Source organism: Musca domestica, unplaced genomic scaffold (genome assembly GCF_030504385.1).
Source record: "Musca domestica strain aabys unplaced genomic scaffold, Musca_domestica.polishedcontigs.V.1.1 3, whole genome shotgun sequence".
NCBI lineage: Eukaryota > Metazoa > Arthropoda > Insecta > Diptera > Muscidae > Musca > Musca domestica.
Genome location: NW_026712299.1, coordinates 29271659 through 29296644, shown reverse-complemented (window position 1 = coordinate 29296644; position 24986 = coordinate 29271659). Strand labels below are relative to the sequence as shown.

The 24986-nt window shown below is 35.4% G+C and overlaps 1 protein-coding gene across 1 annotated transcript in view; it reads right to left on the bottom strand.

The window, feature by feature from the left end:
- Positions 1-2555: 2555 nt before the first annotated feature.
- The window catches only part of LOC101896878 (homeotic protein caudal), a 59805-nt gene continuing 37374 nt past the window's right edge, over positions 2556-24986 (bottom strand). Inside the window, exon 2 of the mRNA XM_005182737.4 lies at positions 2556-4635. Coding sequence (XP_005182794.1) covers positions 4181-4635 — 455 coding nt within the window. The 3' untranslated portion in view covers positions 2556-4180. The remainder of the gene's footprint in view (positions 4636-24986) is intronic.

Here is a 24986-nt window from a genome sequence, read left to right as displayed (position 1 = left end):
CACTTTCAGACTGCTGTCATTTCCAAGCCACTCGTCCGACAGCTGTTAAACTTATTCTAGTGACAGCTCATTATATTGTTTACAAGAGTACAAAAGCATTTTGGGGAGAATTTTCCAGAAAAAAAAGTTATTCGTGATCGAATTCAATCGTGATAGTGTGATTTCTTAATATTTGGCTGGAAAACCACAAGTGGCTATCGTAAGAACACTCCAGCATTTAAATGTGAATAAATCTTTTATGTCTCATACTATCGCTGGTTAATGTGATATTGGTAGCGTAACCCGACGTCAAGGACCTGGACGGAAGAAAACAGCAAAATCAGCACAAATGGTTCGAAATGTAAAGAAGCGACTTGATCGAAACCCGCGTCGCAGTGACCGAAAATTGGCTCGTGAGCTGAACATATCGGAATAATCCATTCGGCAAATATTGAAAAATGAACTCGGGGTAAAGCCATTGACATTCCAAAAAGTGCAAGAACTTACATCGCAGCAGAAATAAAATAAACTCAAAAGAGCTAAAGAGTTGCTTCACTTGGTCGAAAGTGGTGAACTGCCGAATTGGTTTTTCTTCGATGAGAAAAAATTCGTTGCCCAGCAGTTTGTAAAAAAACAAATGATCGTGTTTACTTGCTAAAGAGGTCAGCTTAAAACTGTGCACCTTCTGTAAGCTACCGGAACTAAAGCGCCGGCCATGGTGATGGTGTGGGCCGCCATAACAGCCGACGGTCGCTTTCCGCTCATATTAATCGACCGTGGCATCAGAATAAATGCCGAATATTATCGCGAAAATATTCTGGAGGGTGTATTAAACACTTGGGCACGCAAACATTTTGGCCGCAGACCTTTAACATTCCAACAGGACTTAACACCACCGCACTCAGCATGCGCCGCCCAGAGAATGGTTACAAAATGAGGTTCCTCGCTATATTTCCAGGGCACAATGGCCACCAAAATCTCCGGATACCAATCCGTTGGACCATTGTGTCTGGAGTATTTTGGAAAGCAAGGTTGGCACTAAAAAATACCAAAGTGTCGATCTCCTCAAGCAAGCGCTTCGCCGGGAATGAGCCAAAATACCGCAGAGCAACATTCGGGTAGCTTGTGATGATTTAATTGGCTGTTTGAAGGCCATAATTCGTGCCAAAGGTGACCAATTCGAACAAATCTAAACTTATTCTAAAATTTGATGCTATTTCCGACATTTTTTGCTTTCTTCAATAAAACTTAAAGAGAAATGTAAAAATCATGGCGCTTGACTTTGTTGCAGTTTTTTATCTAACCCTGTACATATCGTGTTTGGTGCATAATATACATGATATTGACCGAAATATATATATGGGAGCTATACCCAAACCTCAAACGATTTCAATAGAATTTGAAAAAAAAAAACATTTTTTACCCAAGTGACGAGATCATAAGCTCAATAGAAGAGCAATCAAAGAATCAAATAAAACTAAAATTCTTTTGGAAAATCTTCTAAATCTTACAACCGCACTTTATTTTAAAATAATTTCTGGGGATAATATCCCAGACAAAAAAAAAGAAACAAGGGAACTGATGAGGATTGGTGGCTCTTTCCGAAACCTAGGAATTCCCTGCCTTACCCCCTGGTAAATATTAACATCATTTTCCACTAATTAACACGTTGTTTTTATAAAAACAACAATAAAGGGATTAAGCCTGACCATTTTGCAGAAACAAAATACTATACAAAATAATAATTTGAAAATTTTTTGCAGTACCAAATTTCGTTTTTTTTCCGAATTTCATTGGAATCGGACACGCGGTGCATCAAATTTGTGAAATCGGCCGTAAATATATATATATGCGAGCTATATCCAAATATGAACCGATTTCAATGTAATTTGGCAAATTTATTTTTTTTCCAAATTCCGTTAAACATTCCAAATTTGGAGACTGCATCTGTAATTGATCAATGGATATGTGCGTATAAAATCTAAATTTTTGGGAACTACCTCCGATTCTGATGCTATATCTCCAGATCCTAGTAGAAATTCAAAAATTTATTGAAGTCTATATTACTTTTAGGCGATCTTGTAGTACGCTTGAAATTTTTCAGGAAAATCTGTGCAGCGGTTTTCAAGTCCATAAATTACAAACATACAAACATTTTCCTCTTCTATAGATATAGACTTATTTAGGTATGATACGAAAGGGAGAATATTGGCCATTTCTTCAGCAACCTACTCCATTAGGGGGTCAAACATTTAAATAATCATAACAGAAATCAAAATATATTTAAATAATCGAACATTGACTGAGGGTATACATCTGTCGGCAAACTTACAAAATTACATATGCAATTTGTCGAATTCATGCATGTGCGATGAATGTTCTCGATGTGATGTTCTACCACCTGCACTTTTCCTGTGAGTCAATAAATTCCTTCCATCTTTAAAAAAATATTTTATACACAATTTGGTTTTTTATTTTTTATTATAAGTAGTAGATTTATTTTGTCTTTAAGCTTTTTTATTATAATTTTAATTTTAATTATTATTTTATTTAATTTTAACTAAATTAGAGAAATATTTTTGTTGTTGTTGCTAATTTGTTTCTTATTATTTAATAAGTAATAAACGTTAATTAAATATAGGCTATATTTAAAAATTAAAAAATAAAGAATGACCACATAAATAGTAGAAATAGAAACTAGAAATTCATTTGTGTTCTGGGAGGGGTCATATTTACATAAGATAAGTAAGTGAGGGGGGGTGGGGGTAGAAGTGTGTTGTAGTTATAGATAATTGCACAGTATTGAACAAAAATTCGTTAATTGATGTTGTTGGTTTTTTTCTCACTTATAATTACAAAGAGGGGTGGGAGGCGTTTTGGGTTGTAAGCTATCGATTTGAAATTTAAATTTCCCAATTGGAATAGTTAAAGGAAAACCAAATGGAATTTCAAAACCTAACCATTTGTGGGAGGTAGTAGAAAACGATTTCGTCGCCTATAACCCTTTACGCCCCCTTTTTAATTTAATATTATTTAGTTTTTTTAACTTAATCTTACGAGTTGTGGTTTCTTGTGATCTCTTTTGTTTTTTTTTTTTTTAAAGGACGGCTACAAATGTTTGATATTTCTCTCTCTATGTATGGGTGTGTGTGTGTGCGTTGTAAGGCATAGTAGTAGTAGTAGTAAACTTAATATTAGCTTAATTATTTGTTTTTTTCTTGTTCAATATTATGATGACAAAAAATTAAATAAAAATAACTCAAAAAAAAAAACTAAAAATAAAAAAACTCAAAACAAAAAAACAATAATAATAAAAAAACACATAAATGGTTTTTACTTAATATAAAGGGGGATTGGGGGTGGTGAGGAGAAGAGATGGCCAAAAACATAACACATTGCCAAAAATGCAAGGTGTGTGCAGGAGAAGGAATGTAACCACACAAAGGGTTTTCAGGGAAAAGTAGGGAGATGGGGGGGAGGGGGACGATAAATTAGTACGTCTCAACAACAGTTGGAATATACAATCACAAAAGACAACACGTGCAATATTCAACTGCAGTTGACATACTAAAATAACAACTATTTACACATACAGACAAAATGATTACATTCCCACTCTCACGCACACGCATACACTTGCATTATCGGCCACAAGGTGTTATCGGGGTGCCACCCAACTCTATGGGGAACTTAAAAACTAACAAAAAATAAACACTAAAACTAGACATTAAATTTTATATAACCCTGTTAGGATATTGACCAATCGTCACTGTGGCTGTGGCTGGGTGCAGGTGTGATTCTCTCCTGTGCTTTATATCTAAGCTGTGTGGCAGTGCGATGGGCCAAGTGGTAATAATAATTCACTAGGGCAGGTTGGATTATTGCATGCTAGACATGATGCTGATTCATGGCCGCCAACGCCGCCGACGGTACTGTCACCATTAACATTGTCATTGCCGTCGGCGCCAGTGACAGCAGCAGCTGCCGCCACAACGGCCAATGCACTTTCAACATCATCGGCGCCCAACGCCACAGCTGCTAGATCATGCAAAATACTTTGTTCCTCATCACCTCCATGGTGGATGCTGCCGCTACTATTGTTGTTGTTGCTGCTGCTGCTGCTCTGATTATTAATAAAATTATGATTATTGCTATTTGGGCAAACTAGGCTGCCGCCATCTAAGCTTGTCGCATAAGGTTGTCACATCGATAGGCTACCCACAGCCGCTGATATCTGGGCATGCGGCGATTGATGCAATTGATGTGAATGGGCAGCACTCACAGCCAAATGATGATGCCCATGCAAATGTGGATGTAAACGCATTGCTGGCATACCCATGGCTGCCATCGAATGCAGGGAATGTTGCAAATGTATACCGGGTTCCAGTTTCGGTTTTGTATCCATCAAATTGGCATAGTCGGGATGCTGGACACCGCCAATGCTGGGCTCACTGACTTTCTTGTTTTGTTTGCGTTCCTTGGCGCGACGATTTTGAAACCATATCTTCACCTGACGCTCTGACAGCGATAGCGTCTGGGCCAATTCGGTTTTGCGTCGTATGGTGATGTAGCGTGATGTACAGTACTCTTTTTCCAATTCCAAACGCTGAAAGTCGGTGTAGACAACGCGATATTTATCCTTGGTGCGGGTTTTACCTGAAAAATAGAGAAAAGGGAAAGGAGGGAATTAGATATTTGAATTTGGGCAAAATTAAATATTTTTATGATTTATTTAATTTTGGAAATTGAAAATACTTGAAATAAAAGCTTCATGCAATTTTATCACTTCAATATTTGTATAGACATTGACATCAAGAAAATTTTTCAGGGAAGCCCACGAAAGGACGAGGCCATACTACGAATGGGAAAACAGGATTTATATCAAATGAGGAGCTAAGCCAGAACATAATAAATAAAAATTGTGAAAGAATTTGAAAGAAGACGCTGGTCTGAGAGCAATTTAACTGTGGCTAATAGCTTTGTTTCAAATTATTTAAAACAGAAAACTTAACGAAACTATATCCATGTTGGGCGCCATTTTTCTGGAGTAGTTTCTTTTAGACTTTATTTCTATCTCTAACCTTCTTACTAGGTTCCTTGAACATAAAAAAGACTTGAGCTAACCAATTTTTTGCAGTTGAGCGTCATTCTGTAGAAAAGTACATTCATGTTGTGCGCCATTTTCTTTACAAGTCGTTTATTCTATTTCTACCGGCCTTTCACAGTTAATTGGTCATGGAAGATGGACAGTGTGATAAAAATCATTAGAGATAACCAAAAATATATTTCAGTTGGACATCAATTAATAGGAAAATACATCCACGTTGGGCGCCATTTTCTACTAGATTAATTCCTTTTAGCCGGTTGATTATCCCTAGCCTATTTTAACAAACTTATTTGGACATTTTAAGATAGACAGTGAAGTAAAAGTCATTAGAGCTACCAACACGTATATATTAATTGGGCGCCCAAATTCAGTACAAAAATAAATCCATTTGGGCGCCATTTTCAAAATTCATATGCTTGATAACTTTGTTTCAAATTATTTTCCAATTTTTCACAAAACCTTATAGAAATTGTATCCATTTGGACTCAATGAAATTATATCTGTTTGGTTTCATTGCATATTTTCTCAAAAACTAATAAGATTCAATCTTATGCCGATAAAAAGTGCTTTGAAGTTATTAAAAACAATAAAAAAATATTTAAGTTGGGTGCCATTTTTATTACACTGAGACACTTTATTCCCGAATTCTATCAAAATCATTTCTTGGGAAACGTCATCAAACCTAGTCATAAGCAATTTTTCAAATATACAATCAAAAGGAAAATATACAATCGAAAAGACTCCATAAATCGCACGTTGGGCGCCACTTCTACAATTTATTCTGAATATGAATGGGTTAATTGACCACCAAATGGCCAATATCAGTCCAAATGACCTGAATTTTGGCACATCCCACCGAATTCAGTCTAGAAGCAAATAGATAAAAATTGGAAATCGGTTCAGATGTAGCTATACCTTCCTTATATATATATTTCATCCGATATGGTGTTTTAGACCCTCACATTCGTAATATGCACTCCAAAAGAATGATATTTGGTACTAGATATCTTATAGAGCTCGGAAATACCTTTTTTTTATTTTTTATTAACATATTTATATATCGTTAATCCAAATTCAGGTTTATTGTGCAAATAATGGCTAATATCAGCAAAAATGGAGTGCATTTTGGCACGACCTACCGAATTAAGTCTAGAAGCCAGTACGTCAAATTTAATGAAAATTCGGTTCAGATATACAGGGTGAAATAAAAAAAACTGCAACAAAGTCAAACGCCACCATTTTTCATTTTTTTTTTTAAATGCGGTATTTTGGTCCATTCCAGGCGAAGCGCTTGCTTAAGGTGATCGACACTTTGGTATTTTTTAGTGCCAACCTTGCTTTCCAAAATACTCCAGACAAAATAGTCCAACGGATTGGTATCCGGAGATTTTTGGTGGCCATTGTGCGCTGGAAATGAAGCGAGAAACCTCATTTTGTAACCATTCTTCGGTGGCGCGTGCGATGGTGCTGAGTCCTGTTGGGGTGTCCAAGGTCTGCGGCCAGAATATTTGCAAGCCCAAGGCTTTAATACACCCTCCAGAATATTTTTGCGATAATTTTCGGCATTTATTCTGATGCCAAGGTCGATTAACACGAGCTGTTATGACGGCCCACACCATCACCATGGCCGGCGCTTGAGTTCTGGTGGCCAACCGAAGGTACAGCTGACCTCATTAGCAAGTAAACCCTATCATTTTGTTTTTTTTTTACAAACTGTTGGACAACGAATGTTTTCTCATCGGAGAAAACCAAATTCGACAGTTCACCACTTTCGGCCAAGCGAAGCAACTTTTTGGTTCTTTTGAGTCTATTTTCTTTCTGTTGCGGTGTAAGTTCTTGCACTTTTTGGAATTTCAATGGCTTTACATTTTTCAATATTTGCCGAAGAGCATTTAAATGTGAATAAATCGCTCGTTACAAAAGATTTATTAACATTTAAATGCTGGAGTGCTCTAACAATAGCCACTTGTGGTTTTCCAGCCAAATATAAAGAAATCACACTATCACGCTTGAATTCCATTACGCATAACTTTTTTCTGGAAAATTCTCTCCAAAATGCTTTTGTACGCTTGTAAACAATATCATGAGCTGTCACTGGAATAATTTTAACAGCTGTCGGACGAGTGGCTTAGAAATGGCATCAGTCTGAATTTGGTTGCAGTTTTTTCATCTCACCCGTATTAGTTCCCAAATTATAACTGCTCTAAAGCCAAATGTTGATAGGTGGTATGATTACTCCAAATAAATTCTTTTGTTAAGGAAGCTCTGTAGGATATCATATAGTCGGCGCCGACAAAATTTTGACTTTTCCTTATTGTTTTTTTGTTGTTTTTTTTTGTGAATTTCCAAATAAATTCTTTTGTTAAGGAAGCTCTGTAGGATATCATATAGTCGGCGCCGACAAAATTTTGACTTTTCCTTATTGTTTTTTTGTTGTTTTTTTTTTGTGAATTTCCGAAGTTTAATTTTAAACTATTTCAAAATATACCAATAATGGGAACGGTTCAAAAGAAAGTAAAAATTTCGAGTTCAATTTGGGAGTAAAACGTTGGGCGCCATATATATTTATTTAATTTTCGCATTTTCCTTTAAATTTATTTAAAAAAAAATACCTATGATTAAATATTACACCCACTCCATTCATATGAGTCAACAATAACCTTCAAAAATCTACAAAAACAACAACAACAACAACAAAACACGAGCAATATCAAGACGAAAAAAAAATAAAACAGAACGAACAATTAAATTAAAATTAAACTTGACTGAGTGACACAATAATAAAAAATTGTTCACACCTTAATTTCTTGCATGCGTTTTGTTTATCACAAACATAAATAACAAAAAAAAAGTACAAAAGAAAAAAAGAATTGCCCAAAAAAAAGTAGAAAAGAAATATATATACACAATTAAACATGAACTTTAATTGCCTTCACATACAAAAGAGATATTAACAGCAGGCCTTATGGGTACCATGCGAGCAAGTAACCAACCACCCACCATAAACCCCGTACCAACAAACCCATTTTATTATATTTGAGTTTGTTTTTTTTTTTTTTCATTCTACAACAAATATTCAAACAAAAAAACACCAAACCCTACGGTTCATAGATAAGTTGAATATTTCGCTTTATTTATATCTTCACCAAAAAAATCGTGGAAGTGTTTTTTTTTTTTTTTTTTTTTGGATGGGGTTATGGGTAATAGAGATGGCGATTAAGATTGGAATTTTTTTATATATCTTTTTGGACCCGTAAAAAAAATCTTTAAGCAACAGACTTCAAGTATAAATCAAATATTCAAACGACCTCTGAACTTCTTTCCATGGAAGGCATGTATATGGTCCTCCATCCATAGAACTCCAATAAAAGATCTTGAATTCATAGGAGGCATATAAAGCATATCTATTTTCAGGGGACATGTAAAAGTTGTTGTTAGCTAGGTTGTCTTTAATTTTCATCCCCCTCTTAACTCACATCGCAATCCCTAAAACTATTCCAAACAAAATTTCAGATAAAAGAAAACCATCCAACATTTTAAAATTAGATTGTGTGAAGTTAAGCATAAAACTGCCTAATATTGCAAAATCATCTGTCGCTTTTTTTGTCGTAATATTTGTTGAGAGACGCCGCCAACGCTGCGTGCGTAACTTTCCAAACTGGCAACAAATACCCGGTATTAAATCTCAAAAATTTCTAGATGATACGAAAAATAAAAAAAAAATAGAATTCACCTGATCTATCTTATCTTTTCTTCTTCCATGCCATGGAGAATGTCGTCAAAACTAGCGTTGATTAGAAAAAGAAAAGATCTTGAAATAGTCTCCAGCACTAAATATGGGTATTAGTGAGAGCGATGCTTTTAGATATGGGTATCTGATGATATTGTTTGTTCATCACTCGTTCATTGTTTGCTTCATTTAATTGTCTAGTTCTGTCTAAACAAAATAAATAGTAAAATAATTAAGTTCGTTTTGTTTCTTCGTAAGGTGTAAAAAATATTTACATATCATTTATTATTACACCATGGCAAAGAAAGAGAACCAACGCTCAGTCTCACATGGCAACATTTACAAGAATGTGAATATAAAAAATGGCAAATAATAATGCAAGACAGGAAGAGAGGAGAAAGAGAAACAACTTGTGGTTAAGCGTCAGGTGGAGTATTTATAATCCCATAAAAAAATATTCAGAACCTTGACATAAATTGACACAGAATGTGAAATAATGGAATTCTTATAAAGCCGGTGGTTTGTAGACTAACTTTGGAACATAACGACATCTACATTTACAATCCGTAACTGAATGTGTTATTCCTGAATTTCAGGCTTTATAAACTTAAACTTAGGTTCGATGACGACTATTTATAAAATTCTCTTCCGCAAGTTCATATCGCTACGTTAACATAGTTCATGTAGTTCCCATAGTTCCTGTAGTTCATATACAGGGTGAGAAAAAACTGCAACCAAATTCAGACTGCTGTCATTTCTAAGACACTCGTCCGACGGCTGTTAAAATTATTCCAGTGACAGCTTTTTATATTGTTTACTAGCGTACAAAAGCACGTTGGTGAGAATTTTCCAGAAAAAAATGTTTTTCGTGATAGAATTCAAGCGTGATAGTTGGCTGGAAAACCACAAGTGGCTATCGTTAGAGCACTTCAGCATTTAAATGTGAATAAATCTTTTGTGTCTCGTACCATTGCTCCTTACCGTGATACTGGTAGCGTAGCCCGACGTCAAAGAAGTGGACGAAAGAAAACAGCAACATCAGCACAAATGGTTCGAAAAGTAAGGAAGCGACTTGATCGAAACATGCGTCACAGTGTATGAAAAATGGCTTGTTAGCTCGGCAAATATTGAAAAATGATCTTGGGGTAAAGCCATTGAAATTCCAAAAAGTGCAAGAACTTACACCTCAACAGAAAGAAAATAGACTGAAAAGAGCTAAAGAGTTGCTTCGCTTGGCCGAAAGTGGTGAAATGCCGAATTTGGTTTTCTCCGATGAGAAAACATTCGTTGCCCAGCTGTTTGTAAACAAACAAAATGATCGTGTTTACTTGCCAAAGAGGTCAGCTGAAAATGTGCTCCTTCGGTTATCCACTAGAACTCAAGCGCCGGCTATAGTGATGGTGTGGGCCGCCATAACAGCCAATGGTCGCTCTCCGCTTGTATTAATCGACCGTTGCATCAGAAAAATGCCTAATATTATCGCGAAAATATTCTGGAGGGCACGCAAACATTTTGGCCGCAGACCTTGGACATTCCAACAGGACTCAGCACCATCGCACCAAGCACGCTCCACCCAAGAATGGTTACAAAATAAGGTTCCTCGCTTCATTTCCAGAGCACAATGGCCACCAAAATTTCCGGATACCAATCTGTTGGACTATTGTGTCTGGAGTATTTTGGAAAGCAAGGTTGGCATTAAAAAATACCAGAGAGTCGATCAACTCAAGCAAGCGCTTCGCCGGGAATGACGCAAAATACCACAGAGCAACATTCGGGCAGCGTGTGATGGTTTCATTGGCCATTTGAAGGCCATAATTCGTGCCAAAGGTGACCAATTGGTTAAAATTATGGCATTTGGCTTTGCTTCAGTTTTTTAACTCACCCTGTAGTTCCTGTAGCTCGAATAGTTTCTTTAGTACATATAGTTCGTGTGGGTCATATGGATCCTGTAGTTTACATAGTTCATCTAACACCTTTAGTTTAAGTAGTTCCCATACTCCATGTAACACCTTTGGTCCATTTGTCGACACGATTCAATTTTTTTCGTTTCTCGATTCTTCTCCCACTTAGTCTCGTCCTTAAATACTTAATCACAGCCACAACAGTTTTGACAATTCGAATCTAACTATTTCAACAAACTATTCTGCAAAAGGAACGCCAACTAAGCCATTAGAATATTCAAATGCAAACCTTGAAAAAAATCAGGTAAATAATGTTGCTAAAATCATCAAATCAAATACGAAATTTGAAACAATTTCGGTTAATTTTGTACCAAAATATCGCATATATGTAGGTACTGATAAAGGAGCATATACGAAGACCTAGACCTGCATAGGCAATTTTCTGTCATACACTGATGTTCCCATTACGAACTCTAAATACGAAATTTGAAGCAACTCCGGTGAATAATGTCACTAAAATCATCAAAATGCCGAAAATACCGAGGTACCGTTATATGGAGGCTATACGAAGACGTAGGCCTGCGTACGCAATTTTTGGCATAGGCTGTAGAACCCATTACGAATTTTAAATATGAAATTTCAAACAATTCCGGTGAATAATGCCCCCAAAAACGTCAAAATATCGAATATGTGGGGGTACCGTTATATGGGGGCTATTCGATATCGTGGACCGATATAGCCCATCTTCGAACTGATCTATGCAACATTTTAGCTTCCTATCTTTATTCGTTGTAACTCTAACGTAATTACAATAGCCATATTTTTCCATCCCTCTGTTGTACTTGAAGTTCCTAATAGGTACCACAGCCCGTGACATGAATATCTATGTCTATGCAGGTCCAGGTCTTTGTATAGCCTCCATATACCGGCACCTCCCTATATTCGGTATTTTGATGATTTCAGCTACATTATTCACCGATTTTTTTCAAGTTTCGTATTTGAATATGGTAATGGCCTGTGACAAATTTCCCTGTGCAGGTCCACGTCTTCGTTTAGACCAAAATATAACGGCGACTTCCTATATACGGTATTTTTAAGATTTTAACAGAATTTTTAACGAATTTGTTTATTATTATTATTTTTTTTTTAAATTTCGAATTCATTCCAAATGGTGAAGGGTATTTAAAGTTCGACCCGGCCAAACCTAGCTGCTTCTTCACTTGTTTTTTAAAACTATTATAAATATCATTCCTCGTTTATAACAATAACTAACGGATACAATAAGGTCACCTAAACAAACCTTAGCTAACACTTCGTTTCCCCGGTCATGAAATGTATCTAACTTCCATGTTTCATCCATTTCCGTTCCGCATTAAAATAGTTTTTTGTTCAACAACACATGAAAGAGTGCATTTTTCCTATCAGACATAATGACTCCAATATGGAATCCATTAAAAAAAGAAAAAAACAAACTGGTTTCCTTTCCCGCCATTACAACCAATGGTTAATCAATCAAACATATTCTCACACACGCACGCACGCACATCTAATCGTATCGACAATATAGGCCTCGAAGTCATTGTTGATAATCGAATTCATACAATATTTGTTTACGATAAATACATTTTTATTTGTCAATATTTTCAACATATCAACCCTAATAGCAACAACAACAACATTCGTAAACACATATGTATACCTGCAAGTATCTGTACGCCATGATGGTTGGATGGGTGGATGGTAGTGTTTGGAATAATGTTTTGATTGGAATAGTTGTTATAGGCTATATCAAACAATAGTTGGCTGTTGAATCCATTTAACTCATTTTTATATAAACCACATGCTCGCCATTGTCAATAGATATTGTTGTTGTTATAGTTGCATGCATTCTCATTGATATGGTTGTTGTTGTCCCAGCTTATATGGGCTTTGAATGCAACATTTGTATAACAGTTTTGGTTTTAACATCAAATGCGCCGCATCAATTGGCTGGTAGATAGATGATACAATAACTAAATACCCTGGGTTTTTTTAAGGACTGTCTTATTTGGGTTAGACTCAACATGCATGAGTACGAAATGAATTGCAACAATGTAAATATTTGAGTGATGCGTGCAATCTAGTTAATGTTATGTACAAAAGAATGGATACAAAACATAACAATTAAATAATTTTTTAGTTCAAACGAGATAGAGAGATTATACAAAGAAAAGAGTGGAGTTGTGAAACCCAGTTTATTTCACTGATTATTTCAAGTTCGGGAAACTAGTTCATAGTCAGCGGTGCTCAAAACCGTGTTCTAGAACATGAAGAGAAAAAAGAAGTAATTTAAGAGAAAATTAATATTCTGTTTTTCTTTATATTTTACGGTTCTATTTAATTGTTTTTAAACACGAATGTTTGCCAAAATAATTTATAAAGCAAATTGATAAAAATATTTGTATAAATAATGACTTAACGCTGTTTTGTTCTTGATTTAAATAAGCAAAGAGAAATTTGACTGAAAAGAGATATTTCTTCTTGAGCACCCCTGTTCATAGTTCACTACCTAGAGACGTTCCAAATAGAGAGTAGAGTTGTAAAATCTAGTTATTTTCTATCTCAATTCCGCTCAATCTGGTTCAAACCTTTTGATTGAACTATCGCATCAAAATCGTTTGCCGAAACGGAAACGTTCAGCGAGCTTTTACACAGACAATAAGTAGAAAAAGCAATTAGTAGAATAGCATTCAAAGTGAAAGAAAAAACCAAACAACTTAAAGACAAGCAGAAAAGCAACTAAGTTCGGCCAGGCCAAATTTTCAATACCCTCCACCATTTGAAAAAAAAAACTTAAGTTTTCAAAAATTCCGAAAAATACCGCTTAAACGAAAACCGATATACGAAGACGTGGACCTGCATAAGTAATTGTTTGTCATAGGCTGGAGTATCCATTAAGATCTTTAAATACGAAATTCGAAAAAATTCCGGTGAATTTTGTCGATAAAATCATCAAAATACCGAATAAAGGGAGGTACCGGGACTGTACCAAAACCTGGACCTACACAGACATTTTTCTTTAAAAGGCTGTAGTATCCATTACGAACTTCAAATACCAAATTTGAAACAATTCCAGTGAATAATGTCGCTAATATCACCAAAGTACCAAATTGAGGGGGTATCGTGGCTATAAGAAGACATGGACCTGCATACGAAATTTTTTTGGTAAAGGCTCTAGTATTCTTTACGAACTTTGAATACGAAATTTTAATAATTTCGGTGAATAATGTCGCTAAAATAATGAAAATACCGAATTTCGGGAGGTACCGTTATATGGGTCTATACGAAATGTTTTGTCAAAGTCTGTAGTATCCATTATGAATTTTGAATACGAAATTTGAAACAATTTAGGTAATTTCATAAGTCAATGTTACTCACGTATTTGACATCAAAATGTTGGAAGTACCTTTTATTAAACAATAATTAAATAAATATTTATTAGACATGCCTCCATTTGTCAATAAATCAAACTTATGCTATGTCAATCACAACTTATACTAATAACACAGAAAAATTCGGCTTTACTCTAGTTTAGTAAAATCTCTCAGATTTTTACCCTGATGCCGGGAAAGTATTTTTTTCTTTGGGGACGGACCGGATACGCGGATATTTAAACAGAAAGATGGATTAGACACGGATCTACAAAACCTATATAGTCGATACAGGCAATTGAAAGCTGAAATGAAAATACCAATCCAATAAGAGATCACATGACTTTTGGAAACGGTTCGGGAGTTATATCAAAACTACCGAGTTTTTGGATCAGAATTTATAAAATCCACAAAAAGTCGACGAGGCTCCATTATGGGAGTCCACAACACATTTCCTGGATGTAGATATATGGGTCTTTGAACCCGGTCGACCCGTTTCTGTTCATCACATTGAATTTATGTTCTAGTATGAAAAACGCCGGTGTTAGTATCGAAGTATCAGATTTAGAAAAAACTTTGGTTCGTTAAATTATGGTACAAATGTTATGTACGCCCAAAAAGGGCACTTTTTCGATTCTTTCTTTCTTTCTTTTATAAAAATCTGTTCCAAAAAGTCGATAATTTTGATAGGATTTCAATCCTTCCATCCATCATGTTACCACCTGTTGAATAGATATCTTCATTAGCTTTCAAATGATATCTATAGCGTCCATATCGGATTTGTGGATCGCGTTTTTTTATAAAACCCCGGGTCTTGGGGCGGATTTTCAGGTCAAATATCCGGGTATCTGGGTCCGTCTCCCAAAAAATAATATTTTCCCGGAATTACGGTGTTCGAACCACTGTATTCAGAAAAATTCGAGAGTTTTTACTGACCTAGAGTTGTTCCAAATATTCTCATGTAGAGTTGGATAATCCAGTTTACGAAGCGGATCAATCTTTCTCGTTCTTTTTATCAAAAGGAACTAGGTCCTAAATATAGTTTTGTTTTAAATAGTTTAATCGTTCCTTTTTCTCTCTTCTTTCGTATTGTATTATGTTGGAGCTATGGCTATATCTGAACCGATTTTCACCAAAATTTAGACACTTGCTTTTAGACTTAATTTCATCGCAAAGGCTAAAATACAGTCCATTTAGGCTGATATTTGCTATTTGGTGCACAAAAAAATTGAAATCGGATAAAGTTATTTATGGGAGCTATTTATCCAAGTCTGAACCGATCTTCATAAAATTATAAACACTTACTTCTGAGCTGTATCTGAAAACTGGTACCAAATATCATTGTTGTCGAATGCATATTACGAATGTGAGGGACTTAAACACCAAATCAGATGAAACATATTCGAGGGAGCTATAGCTATATCTGAACCTTTTTTTCACAAAATTTGATGTACTTGCTTCTAGGTCATTTGGACAGACATTGGCCATTTGGTGCACAATTAACCCGGAATCGGTTGAAGATTTCGTATTATCTTTGCCCTCCTTTGTGTTTATGGATTTACCAATTCCATAGATGGGCAAGAATTCACGCTAGCGTTTGTTTCTCTTTTATGATGTTCCGTTATGATTGGAACTTTAATAAGCAGACAGGTACGTATAATTTTCAACTTACTTTTTGATTTTTTTATAGTTATTAATTATTATTAAATTATTAATAAGTTATACTTAAATTCTCTTAAGCATTTCTCTTTCATTATTTTTCCCATCTATGTTCAATTCGTTTTCTGTATTTGTAAGCTCTCCTGTGTACCGTCGCTCTCTCTCTCTCTCTCTCTCTCTCTCTCTCTCTCTGTGTACCGTTGATTTTCTCTTTATCTAACTAAATCAGGTGAGTGATTTTTCTATTTTATGTGATGAGAGAGTGCTGCTGTTTTCCCTTCTTCTTTTTTAATTCTTCTGTCTGACTGATGTTCATTAATTTGAATTTTCTCTTAAATTATATCTTTTTTCTCTTCATGTTCTAGAACACTGTTTTGAGCACCGCTGCTAAGCATTTGTTCATTTTGCGTTGCCTCTGCATTTTATTTCTCATAGAAGTCATTTTGTTATAAATTAATCCTCTTTGTTTACTTTTCTTTTAAACGGCCTTTGAAATTCGTTTCGTTTGCACTCATATTTCAAAATCCAATAATATATCTGAGATTTACAATCATTTGCAAAAGAATGTTTAATTTTCTCCTTTTGCTTTTGAGTTGTAATCAGACCTCAAAAAAAAAAGCCGAGAAAACAAATAGTTCGGAATGTCATCAAATGTCATAAAGTTAATAAATGTGGATGACGATAATTGAATTGAGTGTTTAGTCAGTCACCACTTGGTTCTTTTATTTAGTTGTTGTAGTTATCATCATCAATTGTTAATAGAGTAATATTTTGTTTAGTTGCCGCCATCGACATCGTCATCATCAGCGCACCTGAAACTAGCGTGCCGACAAAGAACCACTCAACAAGAAACGTGCAAACAAATGGTACCGTATATTGTTATCCGTTCATATATTTAGAGAATTTCAGGCTTACGGTTTTATAATAGTGGATTTGTAATATGTGTTTGTCATAGTTCCAAGGCCCTGGAATATATAAACTTTTTTTGCGGGAGGGTGGGACACCTGTAAAACTATTCACATTTCCAGGGAGAGGAATATCAACTGTATTATGGCCACGTCCCTGGAAAATACTCTTTGATTTTCTCTCTCTCTCTTTTTGTCCCATCCACCTGTGTATCTCCCTGGCATTGTCCATTCGATATAGCAAAATGATAAAAGAAATTATTGAATTCATATATTTTTCTGCGCTTCTTTACTTTAACAGCCAATTGTTATTATTTATGAATTTATGACATTTTTATTATTATTATGCGGAATTTTTCATTATTATTATTGTTATTATTGTCTGGTAGTCTATTTTAGTTGTTGTACCGCTTGCCGTTATTATTAATAAATAATGTAATTAAATTTATTTATTGAATGATGATGGATGATGGTAATTAGATTTAGTGGATGGCGTTACTACCTGCCGCTGTTAGCTTTCATTACTTTATTAAATAAATAAATTAGCATTTATTGGATCATAATTAATTGAGTTGATTTTGTATTGTTTGATGGGAGCGAAAAGGAAACTACTATAGTCACTTCAAACGTAATAATTCAAAGTTCACGCATGGAAATATTTGCTGGAATTATTTTAGCGGGCGGGGCCGACTTTATGATACCCTACACCACTTTGCTAATTTTGTAGAGCTCCACATAACAATTAAAAGTTTTTATGGGAGAATTCGATTATACATGCTATGATTATAATGGTAATTTAAAGTTCAGAGGACTAAATATGCCGAAGCATTTGTATCTTTTAAATTCGAACTTGTACTACCCACTTGGTGCAAAATTAATTTGAAATCAGATAAAGATATATATGATTGATATATCCAAATCTGAACCGATCTCGATAAAATTTGGCAACGATATTTCTAAGCTGTATTTGACATATTTCCCTGAATATCGTTGTTACGGAGTGCATATTACGGCTGTGGGTAACAAATATAACAAATCGGATGAACAATATATATGGAGCTATACGTATATCTGAACCGATCTTCACCAAATTTGGCATACTAGCTTCTAGACTCAATTCGGTCGTATGTGCTAAATTCCATCCCATTTGGGCAAATATTAGACGTTTGGTGTAGAATAAAAGGTAAATCCGACGAAGTTATATATGGGACCTATATCCAAATCTAAACCGATCTCGATAAAATTTAGCAACGATATTTCTGAGCTGTATTTGATATATTTCCCCAAATATTGTTGTTACAGAGTGCATATTACGGCTGCGGAGGACAAAAATAACAAATCGGATGAACAATATATATGGGAGCTATAGCTATATCTGAACCGATTTCGATCAAATTTGGCATACTTATTTTCAGGCCTAATTTGGTTGTATGTGCCAAATTCCAACAGGACTCAGCACCATCGCACTCAGCATGCGCCAAAATGAGGTGCATTGCTTCATTTCCAGAACACAATGGCCACCAAAAACTGCGGATACCCTTCCGTTGGACTATTGTGTGTGGAGTATTTTGGAAAGCAAGGTTGGCACTAAAAAATACCAATGTTTCGATCACTGAACTTCTGAAATCTGAACTTATTCTAAAATTTGATACTATTTCCGACATTTTTTGTTTTCATTCAATAAAATTTAAAAAAAAATATATAAAAATTATGGCGTCCGACTTTGTTGCAGTTTTTTTTTTATTTCACCCTATATTTATTTTGACTTCTGTTACGATTATCCAAATTCTTGACCCCCTATGGAGAATGTTCCGAAGGAATGGGCCAATATTGTCCATTTCGTATCGGACCTAAATAAATATGATATAAATATTGCTGCCTGCCTGGATTTGTATGCTTATTTCGCTTTCTTTGAGCGCTTTGTTTTTTTATACCCTCCACCATACTATGGAGGGTATATTAACTTTGTCATTCCGTTTGTAACTCCTCGAAATACTCATGTCAGACCCAACAAAGTATATATATTCTTGATCAGCGTAAAATTCTAAGTCGATTTAGCGATGTCCGTCTGTCTGTCTGTCTGTCTGTCTGTCTGTCCGTCTGTCTGTCTGTCTGTCTGTCTGTCTGTCCGTCTGTCTGTCTGTTGTAATCACGCTATCTTTCGAATAAATTGAGATAAATGGCTAAAATTTTGCACACATGTTTATTTTTCCAGTAGGCAGGTTAAGTTCGTAAATGGGCCATGTAGGTCCACGTTTTCATATAGCTCCCATATAACGGTACCTCCGGATTTTCGGTATTTTGATGATTTTAGCGACGTTATTCACCGGAATTGATTCAAATTTGGTATTTTAAGTTCCAAATGGATACTACACCCTAAGATAGAAAATTATCTGTGCAAGTCTATGTCTTCGTATAGCCCCCATATAACGGTACCTCCCGATATTCGGTATTTCGATGATTTTAGCGACATTATTCACGGGAATTGTTTCAAATCTGGTATTTGAAGTTCCAAATGGATACTACACCCTAAGACAGAAAATTGTCTTTGCAGGTCCACGTCCTCGTATAGCCCCAATATAACAGTACCTCCCTATATTCGGTATTTTGATGATTTTAGCGACATTATTCACTGGAATTGTTTCAAATTTGGTATTTTAAGTTCCAAATGGATTCTACACCCTAAGACTGAAAATTGTCTGTGCAGGTCCACGTCTTCGTATTGCCCCCATATAACGGCACCTCGCTATGTTCGGTATTTTGATGATTTTAGCGACATTATTAACCGGAATTGTTTAAAATTTGATATTTGAAGTTCTGTGACAGAAAATTGTCGGTGCGGGTCCAGTTTCGAATTTGAATATGGTAATGGCTTATGACAAACAATGCATATGTATGTCCACGTCGTATAGACCCCAACATAACGGCTATATTCGGTATTTTTAAAATTTTAACAGAATTTTTTAAACATTTTATTTTTTGAAAATTTCCAAATTCGTTGTAAATGGTGGAGGGTATTAAAAGTTCGGCCCGGCCGAACTTACTGCTTTTTAACTTGTTTTTTTTAATCTTGAACCCCGTGTGGGGGAGGTACTAGAAGGAGTGGACCGATATATCCCATCTTCCCACCAGACCTTGGGCTAATAGAAATATTGTAACGTGCGTAATTTCAAGAGAACCGGATGCTTAGTTCGAATTTTATGGTCGTTATGGTTATTCAAAGTTTTAACCCTTTGCGGGGAAGGTACCAGAAGGAATGGTCCGTTCTCTACCAACTTTATAACAAATCTTGAGTTGTTGGAAATACTGATATGTGCCAAGTCTGTATGGAATCGGATGTTAATTTCGTGTTTTATGAGCTTCATGAATATTCAAAATTTTGACCCTTTGTGGGGGAGCTACCAGAAGGAGTACACCAATATATTTCATCTTCGCACCAGACCTTGGGTTAATAAAAACATTGTAATGTGTGTAATTTGAAGACAATCGGACACTTACATCAGATTTTATAAGACAGAATTATTCCAAATTTTGACCGTTTGTGTGGCAGGTACTTGATGGAGTGAACCGATACTATCCATTTTCGCACCTGACCTAGCACTAATGCAAATATCAATATTTGCAAATTTGGAGCAAAATCAGATCATACCTTCTCTTTCTCATTATTTTCTTTGAAAATGTTGACATTTTGTGAGAGAGGTACCAGAAGGAGTGGACCAACATTGCCCATCTCCGAATTCGATCTGAGCTGGACAATAATATTACGATGAACCAAGTTTGAATCAAATCGGATTCTCCCCTCGAGAGTTACCGTGCGCACCAGCCTGACAAACAGACAGACGGACATCTCTACATCGACTCGAAATGCTCTGAAACGGATTTGGTCCCAAGAGACCTAGAGTCTAAAACCGTTATTTCGATGAGGCACGTTTTGGCCGTATCTGTAGCTGTATGGGTGAGGGTATAAAAACAAAGATAATATCAAACACCAATATTTCGTAGCAATTAATTTAAATAAGTTAAGCTCTGCGATATAGGGTTAAGTTCTGCTGCAGCAGAAGTATCTGCCTTTAGAGGTATCATATATTTTCAAAAACTTCACAGCAGTAGGACTCTCTAACTAGTTCTTTGAGTTACCAACGGAAATCCTTAACATTTAAATACTCATACTTTCGGTCCCTAACTTCGTTAGTCCCTAACTTTTTGAGTAGATTAAATTAAAGTAAGTCCTACCTACTTTAATTTAATCTACTCACAAATGAGTTAGAGAATTCCACTTCTGAAGACTTTAATATTAAAATAAACTCATCGACTTCTTTTCGGAATTCTCAAAAATCTTCAAAGTTCAATGGCAAAATACGACTTCTCAAGGACATATTTGATAGCTTTCACATTAAAAACCCCATACCTATATATACTGCTCATGTAAATAAGCAAATGGCTTTAAGAGACCGACAAGAAATTTCCCTCCTCCGCCATCTATTCTATTTACCCAGACAAACCCACACACACGAACATATACACACCCAAATCTCGATTCAGACCTCTTTAAATTTTATTGTAACATCTTGCTGTCATGATTTCTATTATTTGATTAGATTTATTTGTTTTAGGGTTAGGTGTCTCACAGAGAGCGTGTGATAACACCATTTTTCCATTGTACCGTGTTATTATTTTTATTTTTTCGAATCTTTGTTGACTCTGCTTTAAAAAAAAACCAGAGCAAATACTGGATACAAAAAAAAAAGTGAAAAATACCATTTTTCATGCGATTTCAGATCACGTATTATAAAGCATGATGAAATTACACCCAAAAAGGAATGCCTCTTGGTATCTAAATAAATATTAGATTTGTATTTTATATTTGTGCAAATGATTTCGCAACTTTTTCTTGTGTTCTGACTTCTCGTGCCTCTCGACGAGGAAAATGACAAATAGATTTGACACCTATGAGATTTTATTACGGAGATTTCCTCTTGTTTTGAGTTTTGTGTTTTAATTTTTTTTTTTTTTTTTTGGAATTTTCCACATATGATATATTAAGGCTGCTAGTAAATGGATTCACGTGAATGGAGAACGATTTGAAAGTGTCATAAGATTTTTTTTAGTTATGGAAGAAAACTAAACTGAATATTTATAAATAGACTTAACAAAAAAATGCTAACTCTAGATCATCTGAGTTGAAAGCTTTTAAGATAAATCGAATATAGGGGCAATGTACATAAAAATATATTCCTTTCCAGCCCCCAAAAGTTTGAATAATTTTGATAAATAAGTTGAAAATTATATGGACTAAAATATTTAAACAATCACTCCCATTTTATCCAACCTTCAAGATTTTCTCTAACAATAATCAGAGGCCACATTTTCAATATCGGAAAATACCGAGCAGCAAAATAAGCAGCTCACTAATCGCTTCCTAATCGATTCTAGCGATTAGTATGAACTGCTTAAGAAAAGAGCGTGCAAGATAGATTTAACAGGTAACCGAATGGCTACAACAAAGCAACTTTTGTAGTACCCTCAAATGTCAAAATTGGCATCTAAGGGGAGAAACATACATTCGCCATGACATTTAAAGTTTCAACCAAATTCCGAAAAGACATCGAGGAGGTCATTTTAATGTTAGAGTCCGCAGGAAAGGTAAATATTGCGACGTACCAGGTTTGGATTATACTGATTACTTCCTTCACTTTATATTAGATACGTGATAATTTTTAGAACATATGGTGGACCGAAATATTTAATTTTTCCCATTCATGTATTAAATACTGGTATGGGGAAAATCACAAGAAAATCGAATATCTTGATCCAATTTTATGCGAAATTATGAATTCCATATTCATATTTCTGGTTGATAGAAATATTTAGATACAGCAAGTTGTAGAGAATCGCTGATTTGTTTCGCAAGTTATGACAGATAAAATTATTGAAAATTGTCACCCGTTGTGGGCGAGGTACAAGAAGGGGTTGGCAGATATATATCTTCCTCACAACAGATCCTGTGTTAGCGAAAATGTTTGTGTGTGTGTAAAATTTGAAGAGAGTTGGATGCTTATTTCGCATTCTTTCAGCGTTTTGATCTTCAAAATTTTGAACCCTATGTGGGGGAGGTACCAGAAGGAGTGCGCCGACATATTCCATCTTCTCATTCGATTTTGTATTAGTAGAAATAATGAGATCTGTGAAATATGAAGAGAACCGGATGCTTATTTCGAACTTTATGTACGTTTTGGTTATTCAAAACTTTTACCCTTTGTAGGGGAGGTACTAAAGGAATGGTCCGATCCTTACCACGTTTATAACAGATCTTGTGTTGATGAAAATATTGAGATGTGCCAAGTCTGAATGGAATCGGATATTAATTTCGCTCTTTATGAGTTCCATGGATATTCAAAATTTTGAGCCTTTGTGGGGGAGGTACTAGAAGGAGTGGACCGATATTTCCCAACTTCACACCAGAACTTGGGTTAATAAAAATATTGTGATGTGCGAAATTTAAAGAGAATCAGATGTTTATTTCTCGCATTACGAGCTTCATGGCTATTCCAAATTCTGACCCTTTGTGGGGGAGTTACCAGAAGGAGTGGACCGGCATATTCCATCTCCTCATTAAATCTTTTATTAGTAGAAATAATGAAATATGTGAAATATGAAGAGAACCGGATGCTTATTTCGAACTTTATGATCGTTTTGGTTATTCAAAACTTTTACCCTTTATAGGGGAGGTACCAGAAGGAATGGTCCGATCCTTACCATCTTTGTAACAGATCTTGTGTTGATGGAAATTTTGAGATGTGCCAAGTCCGAATGGAATTGGATGTTAATTTCGCGTTTTATTAGCTTCGTTGATATTCAAAATGTTGACCCTTTGTGGGGGAGGTACTAGAAGGGGTGGACCGATATTTCCCAATTTCCCCCCCAGACCTTGGGTTAATAAAAATATTGTGATGTGTTTAACTTGTAGATAATCGGACACTTACATCAAATTTTATAAGAGTTATAATTCTTCCAAATTTTGATGGAGTTTTCCGATATTGTCCATTTTCGCATCTGCCTGGCACTGATGCTAATAACAGGATTTGCAAAGTTGGAGCAAAACCCGATTATCCTTTCTCTTTCTGTGGAGTACATTATTTTCTTCGAACATTTTGACCTTTTGTGGGGAAGTAATAAAAGGAGAAGGCCGGTATTGCCCATTCCTGTTTCTTATAATTAACATATTTACCTTCTATGACATTTAAATAAGATAATGTAAAATCTGACATTGTCTAGACAAATTATGGCAATTTTTTTTTCTCAAACAAACCAAATAATTAACTAAATGGCGCCCAATCGAAAAATTGCACAACAAACATTGTGACAAACAATTGGTCCGTTTCCAAACACAAATAGCCACATTTCATTCAGCTATTTGACCATCCCATATGTTCCTGCACTCACAATGCCAACAACAAAATGTTGCTCTAATAAATTTGTGCTATCTGTCTCTCAATGTAAGTCTTCAGTTCGTCGGCAGGCATGATGATAGTGTGTCTATTATTTGTTATTATATCTTTTCATGTGTGTTATTTTTTATCTAAATAAAAGTGTAAAAACAAATAGTGTGAAAGAGACCTTAGATAAGCTCTTTGGCTGGCTGGGGTGGCATATAAATGAATGTGACGCTGAACCGGGCTAAGCACGTACACCTTAACGTTTTGTTACTGGTTGCGTATTTTTGGTTCACCTAGAATGGCATGGTGTTTGTTGTTGTTGTCGTTGATGGTATTGCATTTGGAGCAATACACCAAGATTTGTTGTTCTTACCACGATTATCTATCATGCAGTTGTTCTGCCGTTCCTATTCTCCATCTAATGCTTGGGAAAATATTTATTTATTTGTGTGTGTTTTTTGCTGTTGTTGTGTTTAATTGTGTGTCGTATTCAAATACTCACAAAACACGTATTTTACATAGAGGTGGCCGTGGTGTTGTTGCTATTTAACGAAATCACACACACTCCAAATTTTAAATTAGAACACTGAACCGCACAATAATAACAATAAGCTATTTGAACTGAAAACCACCAGCAACACCAACAACAACAACATGAACCAGAAATTGGTAAAACAAACTCCAGGGAGACAGCAAAGTGTTTGCATATTTATAACCCAAAACGACAACGGAGCAAACGATGTTCAGTAAGTACAAGAACAACAACACCGACAAAATTGTCAGTCAGGCAGTCATGCAGACCAAGCATCGAGTCTGATGACAGCTTGAATGAACGCCGGAGCATCTTTCGGATTCATGT